Below are 13994 nucleotides of genomic sequence, written 5' to 3'. Positions count from 1 at the left end.
CTTCCCCCTTTGGCTTTAAAGGGTTACTGTCTGCCAGGCTACCAAACCCAACCTTCTCCCAGTCCAAAGCCACCACATGGAGTGACTAGTAGAACTTCAAAGGAAGAATTTGGTCCGGGAAATGGCCTTGTGCTAGTTGTTTTCCTGAATAGAGACACCAGGAAAATGTCAGAAGGCAAATCCAAACCCACACCCTGAAAGACTTAAAACATAACAATCACGTCCCTGGGAGGATGAGTAACCGAGTCCAATTTAATTTCTAAAGGAAACAGCATACTTAACACAGGGCCTTGGTGTGTGTGGCAGGGAAGGAGGAGTGGCTGAGAGAGCAGCCCAGGTAAAGGGGTCGCGTGGCGCTTTACCTCAACACCTGCATCTCCTGCGGGGAGCTCCGCACCTCGTCCTGGAGGCGACGCCAGCGCAGGCAAGCCCGCAGCTCCTGCTGCTCTTGGGCCTCGTGGGGGGCCAGCTGCTTGGGCCACAGACACACAAACACACGTGCACAAAACACAGTCACTGTTGTCCTCGTGCAAGGTCAGAGCCCCCGGTGGAGCAGCTGGCTTTGTTTCAGGGATGATGGCGCAGACAGCCTCCCTGCAGCACCCTGTACCCCTCAGAAAAGTCAGGGGCCAGAGGGGCCTCAGGTCCTCCAACAAAGAACCAGCTGCTCTCTCTCCTGCTGCCTGTTTGGGAGGAGCCCCCTGGTCCCAGAACCTCCCCCTACCCGGCCCTGGAGAGAACAGGCTTCCCTGGGGGGCCATTTTCACGGTGGTTCCATCTAGCCCTTTCCTGCTTTGTCTTTCTGCACAGGGTGGGGAAGGTCCTTCCACTTACCTCCCATTTTCCCAGCCCTCAGTTTTGTTAAGGGCTGTTTACAGCGGAGCCTGCTAATACAGCCCAGATGATTCTGTTTGCATCTAACCAGAAACAGTGCACTGCCTGGGCTCGCTCTGCACAAAGGGGACGGCCACGCACCCTGCCCTACCTGACACAATCAGCCACTGTCACTGGATGTGCCCACCAGGTCCCATGGCTATAGTCTCGTTAAGGGAGGGCAGCAGAACATCCACGGGGAGGGAAATGTCAGTATCTAGAGGCATTTTTGGAAATGAAAGGTCTCTAGTAGTTCATTCAACAGATATTTACTGAGTCTCTGCGAAGCCCTGGGGACAAATGGACACCCCTGGGTGGGGTGGGTGCTAACATCAGAGCATAATGGTGAAGGTGAAGGAAGAACCCGGGTGTCCCCTGGCCAACCAGGGTGGTCAGAAGGCTTTCCTGAGAAGGTGGGAGGCTCTGAGCTGGTCGCCAGGGAAAGCAGGAGTCAGCCAGGGGAGGAGGAATTTCAGAAGAGGGAAATCACGTGCTGGAAAAAGCATGCAGTGTTTCGAGAACAGCAAGGGAAGTGGTCAGGTGAGGAGCAGGCTGCACTGGAGAGGGACAGAGGTGAAAAGAGGCCAGCAGAGGCCAAGTGATCAACACTCTGTGTGTCCTGTTGATATGAACTGAGCGACGTCCCTCTGCCCCCAAATCCCTAAGTTGAAGCTCTAACCCCAAATGTGACCGTACCTGAAACGGGGCCTTTAGGGAGGTGACTGAGGATCATAGGGTCACGGGGTGGGGCCCCCATCCAACAGGGCTGATGTCCTTAACAGAAGAGGTAAGAGGCACCAGAGCTCTCTTTCTCCACATGTGCACAGAGGAAAGGCCATGTGAGGACACAGTGAGAAGGTGGCCGTCACCAAGCCAGGGAAGAGAGACACCAACCCTGACTGCACCTTGCTCTTAGACTTCCAGCCTCCAGAACTGTGAGAAAACAAATGTTGGCTTAAGGCTCCCAGTCTGTGGTATTCTGTGATGGCAGCCAGAGCTGATTAAGACAACTGTGAAAGAGTTTAGACCTTTATCCTGGTTGATGACAAGTTATACGATCCAATCTTACAGCTAACTCAATTCACTTCTCCTACAGAATGCCACTCCGAGTTGAGTGCTGATTTCTAGCTCCTTGTTCAATGATTTCCTACTCCCCAACTCCGCCACGCTCGCTAATGCTCAGTACTGCAGAGTGACCAATGGCCCTCACGCCCTCTTCCCTGGGGCAGCCCGCTGCTGCCCAGGAGAGTCCTGTGAGGGGGCCCACCCTTCCCTGCCCTGAGCAGCACTCCTTTCCTGTGTGGAAGGTCTGCTGTGCACACTTGTCAGGGACCAGCGGCAGCTCAGTCTCACTCAGCCTTCAAAGAAGGGATCAGAGTGCTAGAAGCGCTCTGGAAATATTCCCAAGTTTGGGGCTGGTTCTACAACGGCCACTTTGCCTCGGGGTGTTTGTGTTTTCACATATTGAAGAATTACTGCACGCACCTTGAACGATGGTGAGCGGGGTTGTTCCCTATGCCAGGTGAGAGAAAAAGAAGGGGAAGAGAAACCTCAGCTCCTACTTTCCCTTTGAGCCCATGTCAGAAGTCACCTCCTCCAACAAGACTTTCGGGATTGTCTCAGATCTGGCCTCTCCCACCTTTGAACTTGTATAATACTTGGTGTTTACCTGGTTTCTAACTTATTTTCTTCCTTCCACTATGTGCTTTTCTTATCTATGCTATGGGACTATGACCTCTTTCAGAGCAGGGCTGTGTCTTATTCATCCTTTTATCCCTACAGACAGAGCATAGAATGGACACACGGAAGGCGTGCGACTGTGAGATGCAGCCAGGCTGGCTTTGCGCCTGTCAGTGGAGATGGACGCACTCACAGCAAGCTAGAGGCGGGACCCCTGCAAAGAGACTCAGGAACAACCCCTGGAAGTGTGGGCAGGGGGAGGGCAGAGGAGCAGCGCTCTCTGGGGATGCAGGAGACAAAAGGACAGAAAAAGTCATCATCAGACGCCTGAAATACATTCACAGTTACCAAGAATAGCACAAATCTGATTGTCTCAGGATGGAAGCACCCCAGGGAAGAGAAGGTGACAGAGGCACATTTATATGAAGCCTATTTAACCTTTACTGAACGCCTGCTGTGTGTCAGGTGCTGTGTTAACCTCATTTACACATTATCCTAGTCACTCTGCAAGGGCAAACATTCTCATACCCACTTTACAAATGAGGAAACTGATGCCCAGGGAGGGTGGTAAACAGCAGAGCTGTCCCAAGCCTGGTCAGGCTCTGAACCCAGCCTCCTTTCCCGAATATGCCATGTGGCCTCTCTTCATGGGACTCTGTATGGCAGGGGACACAGATGTCTGCACTGCTAGCTCTCCAGGGGTGGGAGCCTAAGTAAGACATAGCTCTGCTTTGAAAGAGGTCATAGTCTAGAGGTGAAGAGAGAAGGAAGAAGGAAAAAAATGAGAAAACAGAGGTAAGTACCAAATCCTGTGGTGGTTCAAAGTTTCTAGAAGAGTAATACTAAGTTGTGAGCAGAATGATTGGTCTGGGCTATCCAGAGGTGACCTCGAGCTGGCTGGTGAACAATTAATAGGGTTTCAACAGGCAGAAGGAACTTGAACAAAATCATATAGGTATGCACAAATGTGGGAACCTCAGAAAATGTTAAATAGTCATGTGTGTAAGGGATGGGGATGGATGGTAGGGAAAACAAATGACAAAATATTGGGAACTGGAAAATAAGCAGGAAGCAGTTTAGCTGCTATATCCTCGTTAAATTGGCGGCCAGTTCTTTACAGCAGAAGTTGTACTGGGAATGTGTTGACCGGGTCTGGCCTCTGGGTATGTTTACTTTGCATATTTTTCAAATTAGTAAATTTCACATACAAATCCAGATTTATAACTTTCTTTAAAAAAACGGAGCGTCTAGACTATCATGAGCACTCCCTTCAACACGACAGTTGGTCAGAGAGGAGGCACGGCTGCTGGTTTGCCACCGTCCTCACCATCCCCTAATCTAGAACACCACGCGCTCCATTCTGCACCACTTGCCAGCAAGACATCTGAGATTATGACTCCCGATTTCACTTAATCTCATTGCTTAAAAAAAAAAAAAAAATAGCAAACTACAGTCAATGTCTCCACAGCCAGAACACAAAGGAGTAGTGCTTGAGTCACATGACCTTGAGTAGTGCATGACCTTTTCTGCAAGCCTGTGTTCAAATGTCCCCTTTCAGAGATGCTTTCTCTTAGCGCCTTCTAAAAGAGCACTTCCCCCATCATTATCTGGCTTCAGGGTCCCACCTGACCCTCTACGATGCGTTTGTTTGTCATTCTCTCTCATCACTAGACTGCAAACCCCACGGGGCACAGGGACTCCCCTCTCTCCTAGAACAGCACCTAGTGTGTACTAAGGACTCAGGACATATCTGTTGAATGAACGAAGGACTATGAATAGAATTTGACTCCAGGGAGGGAAATGCTTAGGGTCACTTTAAACCTACCTGCTGTGCTTTGGCCCAGAATACATCTTCCAAGTGAGTGGCAAATCCTTCACTCAGCCACTCTTCTGTCCAGTCGCGGGCCCCAATGGCTAGGCCAAACCAGGCATGAGCAATTTCATGGCAGAGACGGGTCCCACAGAGATGGCTCCTTCCAATCAAGGTGCTCTGAGAGAGGAAGATGATGTGTGGGCTGTGGATAATGAGGGAGAAAACACACAGTCTTGTTAGAGCCTGTCCTCGGGGGCTGCCCCATGGGGCAGTGCTCTCAGCCGCTGAGCCTGTTATTATCATGTGCATGCTAGATCATGACCCATCGGCTTGCAGCTCAGATGCTTTTAGAAATGCATAAAGTGGCAGTTTACATTTCTGGCAGAGGTTCAGGTTGCCGTTTCTGCCAAGCAGTTGTCTCCGTCATCAAACAGCTATTACCTGTAATCAGTAACCTGCACCCCAGTTTTACACTGAAGAAATTACAAGGCAATGGAAGCATTTACTCGGAAATCTGGACTGTAAAAGAAGAGCAGGTGTGAGAATGTGAAGCCCATGCTGTCAAGAGATGATCAAAGAAGACCCTTCAGCCAAAAATCCAAGTGGCTTACGAACAAATTGAGAAGTCATGGAGAAGGACAGGAAAGGCTGAGGAGAATGGAACCCCAAATTTTCCATTTCAGACTGGGGCTGGTTCCAGAGTTAAACTAATAGGTGCCATGGACGGGTGGCTTTTCCAAGAGACTTAGATAAAGGCTGAGTCTCTGTAAGGCAAAGGTTTCAATGCTATCATCTCCTATCTGTAGATGCTTACATGCTCACATGGCGTAAGAAAATTATGCTGAGAGAGAGAACCCACCCAGGTGTGCAAACGGCTCCAGGGCTGGCACCAGCCAAGGAGATTTATCTAATCTCATTTTCCATACTTTGTTTTAAAACTCAAAATACCATGATTAGAATTGCACAGACGAAATGGGAGGAGGGAGGGTGGCTAAGAGAGAAGAGGTAAACAGAATACCTCCTATGCTTCCACCTTCAGCATTTCTCCAGGACTTGTTTGCAGTCTTATTAATGAAGAATTTGCTCTTAACAAAAAAATCTCTCCTCCCTCAATTGGACAAAAACAGTTGTGAAACCTTCCAAATTAAGAAACTGTACACACTGGTTTCTTCCTTCAAAAGCCATTTGTTACCAATCGTGTCAGCTCTGCACAAGCCAGGACGGCTTGCAGATTCGTCCTCCGCCCCCGCGGCCACCAGTAGAGAAAACCCCACCTGTATTTCCCATTGCACAACATCACCCATTCAGCTCAGAGAGCCCAACTGCAATCACGGGAGTCGTGTGCCAAAACAGACAGCTTTTATATGAAATAATAACACGGCAGACACGCAAATGAAAAAGCATCTGCCAGGCTCACAGCAGAGTCCACCAGAAACTCCAGATATTAAAAGTGCTTCGGGGGCGTTTAGGACACAGAGGCGTAATGCAGCAGGCACCAACAGTACTTTAGAGCACTAACTCTAAAAGAAGGAAGGAAGGAAGGAAGGAAGGAAGGAAGGAAGGAAGGAAGGAAGGAAGGAAGGAAGGAAGGAAGGAAGGAAGGGAAGAAGGGAAGAAAAGAAGAAGGGAAGAAGAGAAGGAGGAAAGGAGGGAGGGAACTGAGCGGCACAAGAGCGAAACTTCCTCTTACTGAGAAAGTCGCCCCGTAGAGAAGACAAACTGTGCAACCTGGCATTTTCAAGTAAATGACCCCTTGCTCTGGCATGTGCAGTGCTACAAAGAAAAGCCACAGAAATGTACCAAGTAAATAACATTCCAGACATACTGTTGGCAGCTCTTCACCCTTTTGGCTAAAACAAAATACAAGTAACATCAGGCCTTATAAACAGGCTCAGAGACAAGGCTGCCTCAGAGGGGTCTGCCCGCCAGAGACCCAGACGGTGCACCATCGTTAGACACTCTAAGGCCGACCCGTGCGTTCCACTCAGGAAGGTTACACAAGCTGATGGCTGTTCTTGAAGAAAAAGCCTGCCCTGTCCTCGGTGACCCACTAGCTGTTTTGTCCCAGTGGGAGAGCCCAGCCAAGGCCCATTTATGCAAATATCAAAGTCTGCGAGGGCCTGAAGGAATGTACACAGGCAGCTGTGTGGGGGTAGCATTGTGCTTCCCTGCCCTTTAATTTTTCCCTTCCAGCATCTTTGTCCACTCCACAGGCCTCCTCCCCCACCTGCCAGGCCCTGGAACCTGTTGGCTGGGCTCAGGACAGGCCCTGGCATTGCTGGAATCCCACCTAAGTTCCCACTTCCCATCCTCAATGCTTTCTTTCTGGCCAGGGATAAATGTATTTCCTACTGTCCTCTGAGAAAGACCGAAGCTTCAACATCCTCCTAGATCGGAAGGAAGGGAGTTTCACTGGCTATGAATGACCCACCCTAGTATCAGTGGAAAACATGACCTTCTCCCTGAAGAACAATTTGCCACTTGAGAACCAGACCCCAAATCCTCCTGCTGTGGAGTTTGCCCTCTAAGGTTGGGTTTCACCTGTGGGGTGCTCTGGGGTTATGTTTCCTTATGAAGGAAATGCTTTTCTAAAACTAGATTAAAACATGGAGTGAGGTTTTGATAACCTTTCTCAAACGTTGTTAACAAAATTCTAATGTAATAGGACCAATAGCATTTTCCTCCTCTCCTTCTGACACTAAATATCAGAATTTCTCATGGTAAGTAGAATTTTTAAATTGCTTTTTTCACCAGTGAATGAAGAAAAGTCTAAAGCTCTTAAGTTTACTTCAAGGAGTAACCAACGGATAATCTGTTTCATGCCCACATTTCAAAACAGAATGAATGTTTAGAATTTTCTATCCCTACCTTAACCTTGATTTATAAGTTTCACCCCTGCGCTCCTCACACATTCCCCATTCTCAGAACCCTTTTCATGGTCGTAATCAGCCACAGGTCATCAGTCTTCACTCTGACGGGGCCCATTTGAAAACGGGTTTCCTTTTTCCTCCCCCTGAAAAAGCCTGTGTCAACTGCCCCTACAAATGGCCAACTGTCCATTCATCATCATTACAGAGGATGGAAGATAATCACTTCAATGACATCTTCATCCTAAAAACTTCTTTTTTTCAAATCACAGTTTATCATTTTTCCAAAATAAGAGATGGGCAGGAAAGTTGTATTTTCGACTCAAAAAGCACAAGCCCTCTTGCTTGTATTCTCCATAATAAATTCTCTTTCACTACAAGTGGTAGAGGAGGACGAGGAGGGGATGGAGTGGGGGTGGGGTGGGGAGGTGGGGGGTGGCGCAGCACAGAGTGACAGCAAGACACGTGTTCTCATTCTTTCCCAGGAGACCACCGGCTGGGCTGCCTCCCCACAAAGGCCACGTGGTATGGCCACCCTGCCCCTCTGAGATTAAAAATATCATTTCTGGTCCGAAAATCGTTTCTCAAGGCTGTTCTGAATAGCTACCTCCCCACCCAGATTAGAAGGCTGTGTCTGTTAATTTGAAACATGCGTCTAGCAGAGGAGGAAGGAGCGCCTTCATTACTCAGGAGCCGCTCCAATCCTTCGGGAGGAATTCAATTTGGAGCGGAAATGGAGAATTTCATCAGATCTTAAGCAGGGGCTGGCGTGTGATTTATTTCTGCTTTGTCCAGGGAGACGTGACCAGCGTGGACCATCTTGCTGTTTAGCACCTGCCTCAGCTGGTCAGAGAAGGCTCTGGGTGGGGTGGTACCAAGCACAGGAAATTGCTTTTGGTTAAGGGCAAGAACCCCTCCCATTATACTGGAGCAAATCCCAATTCCCCTCAGGGAAAGTAGATTCACTTTTTATACAGATCCCTGGAAGGTGTGTCCAGGAAACAGACTAATATTTATCAAGCTTCAACTTCTTGTGGGTTCAGTTTTTCACAATTTCAATGACATGTGGAGCCCAATTTTCCATTATAGAGAAGAAGGAAGAACCAAGAAAGAGGAAAACCGAGGCTCTTTTCCTGCCAAAGTCAAACTGGATAGTTCTAAGGCTCTCATAATCATGTGAAAGCAACCGTTGTTTGCATGACTTGATTACTTGCTAATTTAATTTAGACAATAGAAAAGTAGATTCGCAGCAACCTTGGGCAATGTGAAAGAGAGGACAATGCCTTACCCTCCCTTAGGCTCAGAATACAGTTTCTCTTTTCTTGTTAAGGTGATAAATGCCAGCACTTCAAATCAAATGCTCAGCTCCCATCCCTTCATCGCTGCCATGAAATCCCTTAGTCCCCCTCTCCTGGATATAATGGGGGATGCACCTCTGTCCCAAAGGCAAAGCGGGGGAGGGTCCGGATGACCTGGCAGGGCCCCTGCTCCCCTCTGGCTCTGAGACTGTTCCCTAGGCACTAGTCACCTTCCTTTGCCCTCTCTGGCATCCTGCTGTGGCCACAAAGTGTTGTCTTGAAACTGCAGCCTTAGGAGATGGGGGAATATTCTTTTGGGGATATGGGATTTTCAACAGTCTGAGGTGGAAACCAATTCTAAAAATTTGAGGAAAAACTTACTGATCAACACGGGGATCTAGGTTTAAGAGAAAAAGATAACATTATTCAGAATAAGTTTTTGTTACATAATTGTTTTATTTTTCCATTAAAGTGACATACAATATTATATTAGCTTCAAGTGTACAACATAGATTAGACATTTTTATAACTTATGCGGTGATCCCTTCAATATATCTAGTACCCACCTGACACCACACAAAGTTATCATATTATTGAATATATTCCTTATACTATACCCTACATTCCCATGACTATTCTGTAACTACCAATTTGTACTTATTAATCCCTTTTCCAAATGGCAACCATCAAAATGTTCTCCTTATCTATGAGTGTGTTTGCTTATTTTGTTCTTTAGATTCCACATATAAGTGAGATCATATGGTATTTGTGTTTCTCTGTCTGACTTACTACACTCAGCACAATACCCTCTAGGTACATCCACATTGTTGCAGATGGCAAGATTTCATTTTTTACGGACAACTAATATTCATCCATTGATGAACACCCAAGCTGCCTCCACATCTTGGCTATTGTAAATAATGCTGCAATGAACATATAGATGTGCACATCCTTTCAAAGTAGCATTTTGGGTTTCTTCGGATAAACATCTAGAAGTGTGATAACTGGGTCCTTCTTTGTCTCTGTTATAGCCTTTGTTTTAAAGTCTATTTTGTCTGCTACAAGTATTGTACCCCAGCTTTTTTGTTTGTTTCCATTTTCATGAAATATTTTTTTTTCCATCCTTTTACTTTCAGTCCATGTGTGTCTTTCTATCTGAAATGAGTCTCTTGCAGGCTGCATATATAAGGGTCTTGCTTTCTTATCCATTCAGCCTCCCTATGTCTTTTGATTGGAACATGTAATCCATTTATATTTAAAGTAATTGTTGATAGATATGTAATTATTGCCATTTTATTATTCATATTTTTTATCTTTTTTTTCTTCTTAAAGAAGTCTCTCTAACATTTCTTGTAATACTGGTTTGGTGGTGAGAAATTCCTTCAGCTGTTTCTTGTCTGGGAAGCTCTTTATATGTCCTTCAATTCTAAATGATAGTTTTGCCAAGTAGAGTAATCTTGGTTGTAAGTTCTTGCTTCTCATCACTTTGAATATTTCTTGCCAATCTCATCTGGCTTGTGAAGTTTCTGTTGAGAAATTAACTGACAATCTTAAGGGAGCTCCCTTGTAGGTAACTAACTGCTTTTCTCTTGCTGTTTTAAGATTGTCTCTTTGTCTTTAACCTTTGGCATTTTAATAATGATGTGTTTTGATGTGGGCTTCTTTGGGTTCATCTTGTTTGGGACTTTGTGCTTCCTGGGCTTGTATGTTTATTTCTTTCACCAGGTTGGGGAAGTTTTCTGTCACTATTTCTTCAAATAGATTTTCAATACCTTGCACTCTCTCTTTTCCTTTCCATACTGCTATGATGCGAATGTTGGTATGCTTGATGTTGTCTCAGAGGCCCTTTAAACTATCTTAATTTTTTTGGATTCTTTTTTCTTTTTCTTGTTCTGATTAGGTGTTTTCTGCTACCTTATCTACTAAATTGCTGATTGGAACCTCTGCTTCATCTAATCTACTGTTGATTCTGATAGTGTGGTCTTTATTTCAGTTATTGTAGTCTTCATTTCTGACTGGTTCTTGTTTATGTTTTCCTTCCTTCCTTCCTTCTTTCTTCTTTTAAAGATTTTATTGGGGAAAGGGAACAGGACTTTATTGGGGAACAGTGTGTACTTCCAGGACTTTTTCCAAGTCAAGTTATTGTCCTGTCATTCTTAGTTGTGCAGGGCCCAGCTCAGCTCCAGGTCCAGTTGCCGTTGTTAGTTGCAGGGGGCGCAGCCCACCATCCCTTGCAGGAGTTGAACCGGCAATCTTGTGGTTGAGACGATGTGTTCCAACCAACTGAGCCATCCAGGAGCTCAGCAGCAGCTCAGCTCAAGGTGCCATGTTCAATCTTAGTTGCAGGAGGTGGAGCCCACCATCCCTTGTGGGAATCGAGGAGTTGAACCAGCAACCTTGTAGTTGAGAGCCCACTGGCCCATGTGGGAATTGAACCAGCAGCCTTCGGTGTTAGGAGCACGGAACTCCAACCACCTGAGCCACCGGGCCGGCCCTTGTTTATGTTTTCTATCTATATTTTTATGTTTCCTATCTTTGTTCTGAAGTTTTCACTGAATTCATCTACTGTTCCCCTAAATTCATTGAGCACTTTTATAGCCAGTACTTTGAACTCTGTGTCTGGTAGTTTGCTTGTCTCCATATTGTTTAGTTCTTTGCCTGCGTTTTTATTCTGTTGTTTCATTTGGAACATATTTCTTTGTCTCCCCATTTTGGCTGCCTCTCTGTTTTGTTTCTGTGTATTAGGTAGGGCTGCTATATCTCCCAGTCTTAGTAGAGTGGCATAATGTAGTAGGTGTGCTGTGGGGCCCAATGACGCAGTCTCCCTGGTCACCTGAGCCGGGTGCTCCAGGTGTCTCCCTTGTGTGGGTTGTGTGTGCCCTCTTGTAGTTGAGCCTTGGTTGCTGTTTGCACATCATTAGGAGGTATTGATCCTCAGACTGACTGGTTATGAGGACTAGCTGTGACTGCAGTGAAGGATCTGCTGTGCAGGGGCTGACCCTATGGAGCAGGATTCACTTTAGCAGGGCTCTGGTGCCTGTCTAGTCTGCTCTTTGGGTGTGTCATCCTTAAAGGCAGCTGGATGGTGTTCTGGATTGGTTCAAAGCTGGCGTCCAGGCATGTTGGCCCAGGGCCTCCTATAAGGGGCCCTGCTGCAGATCAAGTTCAAGCACAGCCTGTGCCCTGCTCGAGACCACCTGGCATGAGCTAAAAGCAATCCACAGATGGCTACCACCTGCGCTGGGCTTGGAGGTGCGTGGGAGAAGCCAACCTGTGAACCGAGGCTGTCTGTTGCTAGTGCTGGGCCTGGGGCTGCTTAGCAAGAGGTTCTGCTTAGCAATCATGCTGAGGCCAGATGCTGCTTGTTTGGGGTTTGTGAACCTCTAAGAGATTTTAGGAAAGTCCACAGAATGAGCCAAGACAGGCTATTTGTACGGAAGAGCCACTGGAAGCTGCTTGGGTGGACCTGCAAGTTGGGTGGGGTGGGATCTCAGTGAATCACCAGGGCATGTCAAACAGTGTTAGTCAGGTTAATGGAGACTCAGATATGGTGGCCGCCTGGGTCTGCATGCCAGGTTGGGTGAGGACTCAACAAAGAAATAATGGATTCTGCCAGTATTTCTGTCTGGGAAAAAGTTTCCCCTCCAGGCCTCGATCTGAAGCCAGACAATTCAGTTCCTCACTGTATGTTCCTTGCTCCTTTTGAGCTGCTGCCCCATCACTAGAACTCAAAAAGAGCGAGTCCATTAGCGAGCAAGTCCGTGGGTGGGCCCTTTAACAGGACCGTCTGGGAGTGTAGCTGCCCTCCGTCTCACTCAGCCACACTCTCTACTGATTTTCACAGCAAGAAGTTGTGGGGACTTGTCTTCCCTGCACTAGAACCCTGGGCTGGGGAGCCTGGTGTGAGGCTGGGATCCCTCACTCCTCAGGAGGAACTAGCGCAGCTGAGGTATCCCTCCTGACTTATAACTGCCACATGCAAGTGTGAGACTAGCTCGTTCAGCATCTCTGCCCCTCCTAACAGTCTTGAAGTGGCTTCTTCTGTATGTCCTTAGTTGTAGGACTTCTGTTCAGTTAGACTTCAGGCGATTCGCAGTGATGGCTGTTCTGTAGTTTAGTTGTAATTTTGATGTGCTCATGAGAGGAGGCAAGCACAGAGTTTACCTACTCAACCATCTTGACCAGAATTCCTCCAGGATAAGTTTTCCATTAAAAATTCTGAACAGCAAATAGGCAGTAAAACATCTATTCATTTATCTAATTGAATTTTGTTTCAAACTGCCAATGTGACTATAGCAGGGAGAGACTGAGGGAAGCCCCAGAAGGGCTACATTCCAGAGACTCCTAACAAAAACATATCCTCCTTAAAGACTCATATGGTCTTAAAGACTCTGTACTAGGCAATGTATTTTACACACATCATTTAATCTACCCCATGACCTCAGGAGACAGAGTTTATTATTATGCCCATTTTAGAGATGATGAAATTGAGGCACAGAGAACTGAGCGTCTAGCTCAAGATAACACAGATGGCAAGTAATGGAGCCAGCATTTTAACTCATGCGGTCTTGTCCCTGAAGTCTTATTCTGACTCACTCTGCCCAGGGTCACTGGGTTTAGGCCTGTGACTTCTGAGCTCCTATCCCTCTATGCCAGCTCAGGTCCAGTGGTGCAATGATCATTGCTCTCCCAGGAGCTCTGTCTGTTCAGAGTCCACCGAAGGGAAGCCACCAGTTTTGCCCTGACAACTCTGTTCCCTAAATCTGCATCACAGCCAAAGCTGGCTTGAGGTTACTAAGCCTGTGACTAGCAAAGCTTTGGCCTTTTCCTGGTGAGAAGGTGAGTAGGGAAGGATGGGAGACGGGGCAAGTGGGGAAGAATCTTCACTCCACTGCTGATGCCCCCAAGGTGGCTAAATTCCTGAACGCAACACCTGGTTCTTCCTAACCCTGTCCTATGCCAGGGTCCCTCATGGGCCACTGCAAAGGGATGCCTAGAGAAAGAGGTGCAAGGGTGCTGAGGAGCCCAAGAAGAGCAACATGCCAGACTGCCTACTGCCTGCTGCCTATTGCTGGCCTCTTCCTCCCACCAATTTATGCTAAAGCCTGACGTTCTTTTCTTTTTTTCTTCTAAATATACTTTGTTTTTTAGAGCAGTTTTAGGTTCACAGCAAAATGGAGTAGAAGGTTGATTTCCCACATACTCCATACCCTACACATGCACAGGCTCTCCCACTGTCAGTATCACTCACCAGAGCTGTGCATTTATTACAACTGATGAACCTACTGACACATCCATATCAGAATCCGTAGTTTACATGAGGTTCACTCTTGGTGTTGTGTACTCTGTGGTTTTTGATAAATATGTAATGACAGGTATGCACCATTATAGTATCATACAGGGGAGTTTCACTGCCCTAAAACTCCTCTTAGATTCTTTTCAAGAAGAGATGGTTTAAAGCAG

The 13994-nt window shown here is 46.8% G+C and overlaps 1 protein-coding gene across 17 annotated transcripts in view; it reads right to left on the bottom strand.

The window, feature by feature from the left end:
* AOPEP (aminopeptidase O (putative)) overlaps positions 1–13994 on the bottom strand; it is a 348074-nt gene that overhangs the window by 144133 nt on the left and 189947 nt on the right. For 16 of the 17 annotated variants that reach the window (XR_004424616.1, XR_004424615.1, XR_004424614.1 and 13 more), the window contains 2 exons: positions 4379–4568; positions 363–469 (listed from right to left, as the gene is read on the bottom strand). Coding sequence is in view for 14 of the 17 variants with exons in the window: in XM_033122522.1 (XP_032978413.1) it covers positions 363–469; positions 4379–4568 (297 nt within the window). In the remaining 3 variants the exon portion in view is untranslated. Of the gene's footprint in view, positions 1–358; positions 470–4378; positions 4569–13994 lie in introns of those variants that run through there. The other variant, XM_033122531.1, reaches the window with a different exon arrangement.

Source organism: Rhinolophus ferrumequinum, chromosome 12 (assembly GCF_004115265.2).
Source record: "Rhinolophus ferrumequinum isolate MPI-CBG mRhiFer1 chromosome 12, mRhiFer1_v1.p, whole genome shotgun sequence".
Lineage (NCBI taxonomy): Eukaryota > Metazoa > Chordata > Mammalia > Chiroptera > Rhinolophidae > Rhinolophus > Rhinolophus ferrumequinum.
The sequence above is the reverse complement of the archived record's forward strand: the minus strand, read 5'-3'. Positions and strand labels throughout refer to the sequence as shown.